This window comes from Ascaphus truei, chromosome 4 (genome assembly GCF_040206685.1).
Source record: "Ascaphus truei isolate aAscTru1 chromosome 4, aAscTru1.hap1, whole genome shotgun sequence".
In the NCBI taxonomy this organism is placed as follows: Eukaryota; Metazoa; Chordata; class Amphibia; order Anura; family Ascaphidae; genus Ascaphus; species Ascaphus truei.
This window is the reverse complement of record NC_134486.1, coordinates 87267165-87279313: the sequence shown is the minus strand read 5'-3', so window position 1 is coordinate 87279313 and position 12149 is coordinate 87267165. Positions and strand designations below refer to the sequence as shown.

General features: G+C 41.1%; 1 protein-coding gene across 1 annotated transcript in view; it reads left to right on the top strand.

Moving 5' to 3' along the window:
• The window catches only part of LOC142492267 (cadherin-23-like), a 190680-nt gene that overhangs the window by 140353 nt on the left and 38178 nt on the right, over positions 1-12149 (top strand). The window contains exons 45-51 of the mRNA XM_075594937.1: positions 204-359; positions 1006-1194; positions 1451-1567; positions 4262-4366; positions 4651-4743; positions 6168-6260; positions 8065-8175. Coding sequence (XP_075451052.1) covers positions 204-359; positions 1006-1194; positions 1451-1567; positions 4262-4366; positions 4651-4743; positions 6168-6260; positions 8065-8175 — 864 coding nt within the window. The remainder of the gene's footprint in view (positions 1-203; positions 360-1005; positions 1195-1450; positions 1568-4261; positions 4367-4650; positions 4744-6167; positions 6261-8064; positions 8176-12149) is intronic.

Here is a 12149-nt window from a genome sequence, read left to right as displayed (position 1 = left end):
TGTTCTAGGTGATGCATTGGCTTAGTAATGATTTTTTGCATGCATGCACACGTCTGAGCCTTCCAATTGTTGATCTACTGATGGGGTGCCAGACTTTCTCTATATTTTATGTGTGTGTGTGTGTTATGTTTGTAGAGTATACTGTGACAATTATCAGCCATTCTGACTGCTTTACAAGATTTACCTTATGACCCCTGTTTCAGGATTCTGGAAGACGTCCTCCAACAGAATGTAACTATAATTGAATTATTTTCCAATGCCACTAAAATACAAAGTAGAAACAACGGAGACAGAACGTCCATTAAGTTTAATGCTTTTGATGAGAATAACCAAGTAGTGCATGCTGCAGAAGTGGAGAGGTAAGAAAGGCCTTGGTTATGATGCATCTCACTGCTTTCACACAATTTTCATGTTGTGCACTCTGCTAAGACAACGTCTTAATTACTGGTTACATGATTGTAACGTGCTGCTGCATGGAATGCATAGATAGTTCATTGAAATTTGACTGAAGCTATCATTTTAATCTCAAGGCAGGTAGCAACTTTACACTTTCATACATGGGTCCCATATACATACATACATGCACATCTAGATACATGCACTTATATTTGCATACATACATGCACAAACAAATATATACTGATAGATCCATAGCAGACTGACTCATCCTGCAGTCACACTTTAAAGACAGACTGTCATGGGATATTTGGTCAATCCACCCAACATTTTGGGAGTCTCCCGGTCATTCCAGCACACTTAACTAGTCTGCACCTGAAGTGCTTTCCTCTGGTACCCAATGGACCAATGTAAGCCTGAATAGGTCAAGTGCTTCCTACTAAAAGTATTTTTCATTGAGGTAGTACAGTACATTTTAACCTTTTGTAACATTACTCTTTTGTCACTCCTTCCGCTTTATATTCTCTTTCAATTGTTACATGTTTAGTTCTATATTGTAAACTAATACATAAAAAGCCTAACACTTTAATGTACATGGTTAATTTTCAGAAAGCTTACATACAGTATGCCGAGCATTCAGAAAAGGCTGCAGGAGATTCTTCAGACACCTGTGGATATTTCCGTATCACAACCGCTCAAAAGCTTTATGGGCATGAACCAGGGTACTATAGCGGGCATAGCGTTGGCTGCTCTGCTGGCCGGTGCTCTTTTAGGTTTAATCGTATATTTTTGTCAAAGGTAACTATGTAACTTACATTTTTCTGACTTTAAACGTGTTTTCTTTGTAATGAAGCTAAAGCAGTGTTGTATGTTTCAACCGAGATTGAGCTGTAGGCAGAAAGTAGTAAAGTTCAAAACACATAGATGTCATTTATATTCTACTCCTTGTGTATTAAATCAGTCAAACACGGGGTGATTACTTGAAATAAAATGTTATTCCATTGGATATGTTACTTCAGACATTTGTTTGTTCCTACTGATCTATCCTTTTTAGAAAGATGTCTCAGAATTGGTCAGTGGGAAAATCCAATGTATTTCCTGAAATGATAGAAAATCTACTGGCAAAAGATTACAAGAATGGAGGTCCTGATGATGTGGAGAAAGGGAAACAGTAAGTGCAGCATAAATGTGCAATCAAAATCTATTATCCTCATTGTGGTTACATAGTCAACTATCTCTTAGTATTTTCATATTATAGATACAGTATAGAGTATAGTATATATAGTTAACATATAAGGTGGACTCTTCTTGATGATAATATTTAATAATTACATCAAGCGTCAAATGTTTGAGATATTCTCATTTTCTTTTAATGAGTTATGAATTAACCTTTTTTTATTATTGGTGTGTCATTTTAAAAAATCCCTATTTTCTTTATCAAAATCAGATAATTTTAAGTTTTTTTAAAAGTTTTTAAAAAATTAAACTTGGCTGCCTACCATATATGCTCCAATCTGAACTCACAAAAGTAGTCTGTTTGTCAACTATTTTAAGGATGCCTCTGCCAACAAGCAAGACTGTGTGATCTCAAAAATCTTGGTAAAAATATATCCCTTATAAGTGGTGTAGGAAAAGAGTACAGAGGTATAACCAGGGAGACATAGATTTGGGGGAAATAAACATTGGCCTTTATTTAGCCCATAGCTTCAAAACAACAAAGCTTAATGACAGCATACAAATAAACAAACATCTTATCCGTTTGCAAGGGCTAATTCATACTTCCCAGTCCCTATCTGCAGTACTGGGAAGATAGGCCTCTTACCAGCCTCTGACCCAAAGTCCAAAGAGGTACCTGTTATCAGGGGCTCTTTCCCTCCGTGCGGGTCTGGGTTGGTGTCCATGGGTTTCACCCTCTGGCGAGTTCAAGGGACAGCTGTGTCCTTGAATAGAGGGTCTAGTTCTTTGGGATCTCTCTCTGATCAACACCCACCTACTTAGTGCTAGAGAGATTTCCTGCAGATTAAGCAGTAGGCTTTTGTACCTGACTGAAGAGCCAGGTGGAGACAGGCTATTTGTCTGCAGCTGCAATTAACCAGAGTCCTGCTGGACTCAACAGCCAGATACAGGCTTTCTATTTTTAGCCCTATTTAGACAGGGCTTAAGGCCCTGTCACATACCTTTCCCATTTGTAGGTAGCTCGGGCTAGCCACGACTAAAGCCCATCCTTCCACTCTCATTCGAGATGTACCTGCGCTCGAATGAGAATGGGTGGAGGGAGAGAACCCCCAATCACGCTGGTATTGGAGCCCTTTCACCAGGTAACCAATGTCTCTTCCAGAAGGTGCTTGACATTAGCGTGCAATAGTCGCTCGAAGAGGACATTTCCCAATCACAGTCTCTCCATGATGTACTTAGCTTCCTCACCTCAGAGGAGGACTCCTCTTAAATTCCTCTTTCCAGTTTACCAAGTCTTCTTTTAACCGCTTGGCCACGACTTTTTTCATGCATCAGGCGATCTTTTCTTACCTGAGACTAGGGTGACCACCTGCATCAGGTTCAGAATCAATGATCGCGGGTGGTCCAACCTGGGCGGAATTTGTATTCACTATGGTTGACCCCATGGCATCTCTGTTTGGTTGTCAGTAGTCTTATTGTCTTGGGTCTCTCTTCCTTGACGTATAACTTTTTGTAAGCTAACCGATTCTTCAATATGTGCGGTAGTCCCATGTGATACCTGGTGGGGTATATCTACTGCAGTTGCATCATCTGGAAGCTTCTTCCGTACAGGGGGACCCCGGCCTACCGCTTGCTTATCCCTCATGGGCTTACCCACAAAAAGTATGACCCCCTTATCCGTAGAGGGGTCAATTTCCACTGGTTTAGTATCTCTAAATTCCAGTACATTAATCTTTTTGTTGTTCTCCTTTTGCAGTTGCAAACCTGTAGTCTTATGCCTTTTCCCCTTGCAATGACAAGTGGGCAACTATGGTTGCATCTTTAGTTATCACTGACACTATTGTGTCTTGATCTAGAATTAATCTTTATAATGGCTATTTTCATCATAAGGATACTGGTTTGGGCGCCATGGGTTTTATGGACCACTGGTTGTAGCACTGAGACGGTATTGTGGATGCGCTTTTAGCAATGCACAGTCTGCTTGGTTGTGATGTAGGACCTACTGTATATCTGGACGGAATCACACTAGCAGCTTTCTTCATTTTCCTGTAGCATCTTTGCTGTAGACACTTTCTAATATTTGACTGGACAACAATTACTGATTTGTTTCAAATGTTCATGCTTCTTTCTTTGTAGTTGCCTTCTCCTCGTTGGCTGGAGAAGGCATGCTGCTTTATTTTGGCGATAAAGTATGGTTATATTTGTTGGAACGTGGGCTTTTCTTCTGTTTTTGCAATTATTTGGTACTATATTCCCCTGAAAGCTGCTACGTTTCTACAATAATATCCTATTTAGTTATGCAGTGATTGTAAGGAGAACCATATCACATTTAATTAATTTATTTCATTTTGCACCAACTGTTTTATATTTGCTATTTTAGTGTGTCACTAAGTCACCACACATTGTTTTTTATTCAATTGATAATCAAAATATAAATTACTACACCCCATCATTCACTTTTACCACTAACCACATTTTTCACATTTAACCCAGTGAGAACTTGATATATATATATATATTGTTTGAGATATACCTCTGCACTCTTTTCCTACACCACTTACAGTATTAAGGATATATTTTACCAAGATTTTTGAGATCACACAGTCTTGCTTTTTGGCAAAGGCATCCTTAAAATAGTATATATATATTTGTACAATCAATCACTCAATGTACATACATTATTTTGCAGGACACACTCAGCTGGTTTTAGTGCTGGAGAATGTCAAAATAAAATGCAAGTCATGGGAGGAAGGCAAGAAGAAGTGGGTCAGAGTGTTGTCATGAAAGATGAAAGGTAAATTCTGACATCTGAAGGTTATATTTTCTGTTCAGTATAGTTCCACTCTGCAAATATTTTCTCTGTTTCCACTATGAATAACCTTGTGTAATGAATATGACGCACTCTATTTAATAAGGCATATTTTCTTCCATTTAAATAGTCAACGACATTAGAATAATTTGATCTTGTGTAACATTGAGCCCTGTATGTACACAGCATTGTTCTGTGCCATGTTCTACCTCACAGTATTTAACAAATGTCTTCATAAAATGTGTCATCCATATATCATTTTGCATTAGCAAACAAATGCCTGCGATTCCTGTCAAAAGTGGAACACAAGAGCGTCCTGAACATCAAGTGGCAGGAGAAAGGCAAGAACCCATTGATCCGAGGTAAGATCAGCTGAATATTGGAAGCGCAGTCCAGGTTTATAATCAAAGTGCAAAAAGAAAATGTACCTGCACGTCCAGTAGTCAAAATAAAAGAGAAAAGCTCACAACCACACATTAGTGTAGTATATATTAAAATATTGGGCATAGAAAGTAGGTAAGTATTGCATGTACGAAAGATTAATGATCATAACACTTATCTAAATTAAACTGATGATCTTGGCATTTCAAGAGTAGCAAGCAATTTCTTTCACCCGATCAGCTCGTCAGCTAGTGAATTCAATCGCCACAACATTTGCAGTTTGCAGCAGGCTCCAAGACTCAGCATCTGGCAATCGAGCACAACACAAGTTCACCCGACCGCTTATACAGGCGTCGGCTGATTCACCTCGCAGTAGTTAGTCAAGAGGCACAAAATTATGACGTCAATCGTCTGGTACTGTGCAGGATAATACTATAAAGTCTTTCAATATGTACAAAGCATCTGGGAGAGCAGTCCTTGGAAGGAGACGCTATTAAATGTTAAAGAAAAGCACTTCCCAACGTGTTTCATGGCAATGGACACAGCTACTTCATCAGGGATAGTGCTTGAGAAGAAACATCTGCTTTATAAACCCACCTATGGTTTACGATTTGTTAAAGATGTAAAGTGAAACTTTATTAATAATTTATCTTCTTAAAATATTATTAAATATGCTGGAGCATAGTGTTTAAAGGGGGTTGATGTCACATTGCAATCATAAAAGGAAACTAAATATATTTAAATAGGTTTAAATGATTACCGACAGACAATATCTGGAAAGAAGAATAAGGAAAAAAGAAAAAAAAATTAAGATAATTAAAATAATCACTATTTATAAAAAATTGGACGGAAGAGCAGCGTAGCTCTCGCGAAATATGCGAAGACCAAAATAACACAAAATAGTGCAACAAAGTATAAAAAAAAATAAGCAAGAAAACCAGTTGACCAAAGTCAAATGCATTCACACACTGCAAATTATTTTCAGTGTTCAAGACCAGCAATGGATAACCAGGTGATGATATAAATAAGGGTCAGGCAATACCTCCAAGGTATGTTAGGTATGAAAGAGATCAAATGCCAACATAGTTACTACTGTGTTTAAAAGGCAGCACGAGCAGGTTAAGTTTAAGTCATGTTCAATATTACAGTCTTTACCTACTAGAATATGTCCACTCTGAAAATATTATTTGTTTCCATTATGAATAACCATAAGCACTTTTTTTAATAACCTTACATAATAAGTCATGTTTTCTTCCATGGAAATATCCATTAATATTAGAATCATTTGATCTCATGTAACATTGAGCTCTGTATGTACACAGCACTATTCGGTGTCATGTTCTACCTCACTGTATTCAACAAATGTCTTCATAAAATGTGTCATCCGTATATCATTTTGCATTAGCAGACAAATGCCTGGGATTCCTGTCATAAATGGAACACAAGAGCGTCCTGAACATCAAGTGGCAGGAGAAAGGCAAGAACACATTGATCCAAGGTAATTCCTGCACATTCCTCATGTAAATGGGTCAAGATCAGCTGAATATTAGCAGGGCAGTCAGGGTTTTTAATCAAAGTGCAAAAATAACCCATACCTGCACTTCCGTTATACAGTATCTAACAAAGCAAACTTAATGGCAGACCTTTTTCCTTTAGGCGCTCACAATATATAAGCAAACAAACAAATATAAGCCCTCTAAAAAGCGCTGACCTACAATAAATGATTGTGAAAATGTGATAACAGTGATACCCAAAAATAAAGTGATTAACCATAAATTGATCAAAATTAATCAGAAATTAAAGCAGCCTATGGAACAAAAATCAACAGACTTTTCCAAATCTATATAAAGCAAATACACATACAAATTAAATGTCCCAGGCGCTGTGAAATAAAGTCCAATAGACCCAAATACCGTGAACCAATTAGGCAGTCTTTAGTACAGGATTCCTATGTTTGATAGATGGATGATCTTGATAGTTGATGGACAGGCAGGGGTGTTTTTCTATTTTGATGTGCTGATGTCCCTGAAATCACAGAAAAAGACACAGCAGGGCACGCCAATAGCGTGGTATGTTTCATCAATAGCCCCCTAACTAGAACCCTGAAATCCTACTTACAGGATATGGGCTCTCAACGTACAGTTGAGAGAATCTGTGCCACACGTCCCTACTCCTCAGATCGTCTCACTGATCCCACGTGGTCTCGTCTGCAGGAGTCCCCTCACTCAATGATGTTATACTCCAACACTCCCACAGATGTATGCGTGTGGGGGGGGGGGTAGAGAGACGGGGAAGATAAGGAACAGAACTAGTGTGATAACGTATGGGGTTTTATTGACATAAAAACAACGTTGAAATCACACTTACAATGTTAAAACTTCTCAAGCACAGCTCGCATTGCCGTCCGCAACCTGTATGGTTCCAAATGCTGCCAAGGGGAGGATCGCCGCACACCGCACTCGATCCCGGAAATCAAAGTGACGTCAGTGGTGGGGCAGACCGGAACTCTCCTCACACTAGGCACTACGGGTGCCCAAACAGCTCAATTCACTAGGCTCCTCCTCCCTACGCGTTTCGTGACGAGTTGTCACTTCCTCAGGGGATAACGGAGCCTAGTGGATAGGCTATTTATACGCTAATCTTAAGTGGAGAACCCTCCTACGAAAGGGGATGGACTATCCATGACAGCTATACAATAATTAAGACTGCGATCTTGTTAAAGGCAATGCGAGCTGTGCTTGAGAAGTTTTAACATTGTAAGTGTGATTTCAACGTTGTTTTTATGTCAATAAAACCCCATACGTTATCACACTAGTTCTGTTCCTTATCTTCCCCGTCTCTCTACCCCCCCCCCAGGGTTCTAGTTAGGGGGCTATTGATGAAACATACCACGCTATTGGCGTGCCCTGCTGTGTCTTTTTCTGTGATTTCAGGGACATCAGCACATCAAAATAGAAAAACACCCCTGCCTGTCCATCAACTATCAAGATCATCCATCTATCAAACATAGGAATCCTGTACTAAAGACTGCCTAATTGGTTCACGGTATTTGGGTCTATTGGACTTTATTTCACAGCGCCTGGGACATTTAATTTGTATATGTATTTGCTCCACAATATATGTACCTAATGACTCGCATACAAACACCAGTAACATGACTATTACTGTATGGGTCTCTCCCATTGGTTACCACTGTGTTTAAAAGGCAGCAGGAGCAGGTTATGTTGATGAAGTCATGTTCTAACTTACTGTCTTTACCTGACTGTTTTAAACACGTGTCATTTGATTTTTTGCTGAAACAGTCACATAACTGGGATTAATGCTGGTAAAAGTGAGACAGAGAAGGAGCATGGAAATCAAGAGAAGGCAGTGGAAGAAAATGCAGATCAGAGCACTGCCATGTTAGACGAAAGGTAATTTAATTGCTGCACTTCTGCACGTAGTGTTGAAACCAGAACATACAGTAAACAATGGATGTTCCATGTTCTGCAGAATATTTTATTAAGATATGTCTATACACATCTCTCTCATATACATGTTTTTTTCATTTAAAGCAGCACTCGAATAACATGTACACAGTCAAAAAGGACTGTCACAAAAATAAATAAAGCAACTGGCACTCAAAGGTTTTGCAAAAATATGAAATATAATTTATTAAAGCAATCAAAGTTGCCGTCATCCACCTTGGCCCTGTATCAAGATACAAAATATAGTAAAGCACATATCCCCTCCCTATCGGGGCGATTCCCTAAGCAGTGAGCTTTTGCGCGCGAGTATACATACTTATGTAGCGCACATTCCCCCACCCCCTGGGAGATATGGCGGCTATGGTGTATGTGCTGCTTATGCCTCCGCTGCTGGGAGCCTGGCGTGTACCTGAGTCTACAATCGGTAGCGCCTCCACCTCTACGGGATGCTACTATGTGGGAAAAACCCATTACAGGAACCCCATACAATAAAACACACGCTAGTACGCATAACAGTTTTACTACAGGCAAAATGATACGGAACAAATATATACACAGTTCCTCCCTCCCGATCACGCACGACCGTGCCCTCCAATATACAGCAACCCTGGCAATACAGTCCCCAAAGTACCTAAGGGCCCTTGAGCACCCAACCACCCTGGTGTCCACAAGTATCCACCCACCCATGTATGTGAGACAGTGCTGTCCCACTAGCGTGTGTATAGTTAGTGCACTTCTTAAGGTGAGGTACCTGCCGGGTGATACCACACCCGGTAACGCCACAGCAGAAGATAGGATCCACTGATCCAGCGACGGTTGTGGTCAGCGACGAGTCCGCTTCCGCGTTGGGTGGCATCCTTCTGGGGGTCCCACACTGAAGAGAGTCTCTGGTAGTTGCAGATGGTCTGGTCCCAGACCACTGTAGGCCAGGACACAGCCGCGCCCTGGCTGTGTCCCTCACACTGTTACTACAGGGGCAGTATCCCTAAGTAATAGACCTGTCCCTACAACAGCCACAAGCTGAAGTGAGTCAGGGCCTAGCTGGGGCCTAAGGGGTTCTCTGGCCTAGTGCAGGGTTCATAGTCACCTTGCACACGCACACCCTACCCTTCTGGTGTTCCCAGCTCCGACTGGGGTGTTCCTTGCATGTGCAAAGTATCAATATCAGGGAGCAGGGGAATCCGGCCATGCGATTGGCTAAGCTTAGCCACCTGACCCCTAGCCTCCATGGGCATTATGGGGCTTGTAGTCCCCTGCGGTGCTATTTCAATAATGGCCGCCTCATACTGCACATGCGTGCGCCTTCTTGTAGTGGCCGCCGGCTATGGGGACTCACTGCGAAAGCGTGGCCACATGGAAGATGGCGGCGCCCTGTAAAGGGAGCCGCCAGTGACTCGATCACCGCGGCACTGCTGCGCGCTCAACTGCAGCCCTCCCCGCACTCTCCCCATCCTCCAATGTCGGTCACAGCCACAGCGGCAGGTAAGGGGATGAAGGGGGGCCCAGGGGCCCAGGGGCCACACTTAAAAAAAATGAAGCCAAACGCAGGATTCACTAACAAGTGAAGGGCATTTTGTTAAGTCCGATCACAAAAATGCACTGTCGTGCGACCTGTTTTTTTTTCCCCTGCTATCGTGCTGTGAATTCTTCAGCACAATAGCTGATAGGAAAAAAAGCAGCCTGTAAGAGCTGCATGGAGACGCTGCATCTCCATGCACAGCTCTTACAGGTGATCGTACAGTACAAATATTCATTTTAATACTAGTGTACATGTATGCAGGGGGTCTCCTGAGCTGAACCACATTGGTTTCAGCCTCGGGGACCCCCTGCTTCCTGAGATACAGGCCCCGTTATGGGGAGCAGGTATCCCCTATGCTTTTAAATCTCCCACGTCACGTGACCGGGGGATTTAAATCATGCAGGGGGATACCGGCACTCAATGTATATCCCCAATCTGATTGGTTGTACTAGACCATGTGAGTCATTTTTGGGAAGGGATGTGACGTCATCCGAAGGGAGTCACATGGTCTACTACAACCAATCAGATTGGGTGAAGTACCATGTGACGGCAGCCATGTTGCTTTTGGTGACGTCATGTTAAAGGGAAAGGAAACACAGCCATTCTGATTGGCTGGCTTCATTCCCTTTACATGACGTCCCCCCCCCCCCCCCCCCAAAAAAAGAAAGGCACATAGTTTTCACAGGCCAATCAGATGGCGTGTGAACCATTTGCACTCAAATGTGACATCACGGGCCTATAAAAGCCTGTGCAGCCTCATTTGATGGCAAGAAGCCGAGGAGGGAGGACCTCCTCCTGCAATAGGATTACAAGGGCATTACAGATGAAGAAGAATGAAGAAGAAGATACAGATAAAGAAGATACAGAAGAAGAAAAAGAAGAAGAAGCTAGAAGACCCCAAAAATGGATTACATTTAACAGGTGAAGATAAAGAAAGAAGAAAAGGACTTTGGATTTTACCGGTGGCACGTTGCTGTTTGGGATCGTGGATTGGTTCGAGAGCTTCTGGAGACCCCAGGAATCGGAGGGTGAAGACATCTAAAGGTAAGGAAAAAAATTGAATGTTTGTAATTTTTCTTTTACAGTTTTTTTCATTGTATTTTTATTCGGATATCATTTTTTTGCTGCCCATTAATTGTAAATGAATATATGTATGAGTCTTTAGGGCTATACATACATACATACATTGACAAGCAATGGTTATTTTGGCAAATGCTTGTTTTTATGTATTTTAAATGTATTTTGGTACTTTGTTTTTTCTTTTTAATGCTACAGCTCAACCCCGTTGAAGCATGATCTGCTACAACACGGATCCGCATATAACGCGGTCTGAGAATGGCTCCCGATTTAAAAACATGTAGGTTTTTTTTTTTAGCGAAATGGCCACCACGTGAGTACTTACCCGGCATCTGCAGCTCTCTCCAGCTTCATCAGGCTGCAACCACGTGTGCGGCGCACATCACCAAAGTTTTTTTTTTTTTATATATAACATTCAATGCTTTATTGCTAAAGGACACACGTGTGTGTGTGTGTGTGTGTGTGTGTGTGTGTCTGTTAGCAACAAATCATTGAATGTTAGATTTAAAAAAAAACTTGGAGATGTGCGCTGCACACGTGCACACAGCCTGATGAAGCAGGGAGAGAAGAAAGAGCTGCAGATGCTGGGTAAATTCTCGCATGGCGGCCATATCGCAATCCCGGTTATAACGCAGTCTCATTATGTGGACCCCGAAGCACCGCATTATAATGGGGTTCAGCTGTATTTATTTTGTGTTTTGAATTTGTATGCTGACATTTTTGGTGGTGTTTTCTATGGATTATTTCAGGGGTTTCTTTGGTGTTTGATTTTTAATAGTGGATTATTTTGGCTAATTTTAATTTGACTGATGGTGTTTATTTGGAGCTTTCTTTTATTTATTGATGGTTTTGTTTTGGTGTTTTTAATTGTTAATTCTGGTGAATTGGTATTTGGTTAATTAAATGGTGTTAATGTTGTTGTGTTTACTTGCTTATTGTTTTTTATTTGGTGATTGTTTGTATTACATTGGATATTGTTTGTGGTTGTTTTTTTTTAAGATTGACCATTGACTGGCATAGTGTTAAATCATGCCCATATTATATTGGCATGATATACCCACTGTGCCAATCAATTGTTTTATTGGCATTTGTTATGAGTTTAGTTGGCTATGTAATGTGTTTTATTTTGGGCCTGGTTTTTGTTTAATTCACTATTTATTGCTATAGTGGTAAATCAGGCCCATATTATATGGGCATGATGTACCCACTGTACCAATGAATGGGTGGAGGGTGGTGGTAGTTGCTTGGGGAGGGTGGTTAGGCCTCCTGTGTGTGTAGTGTGGGAGGATGGGTTAACCCCTTAATTTCTATAGCAAGGGGTTAG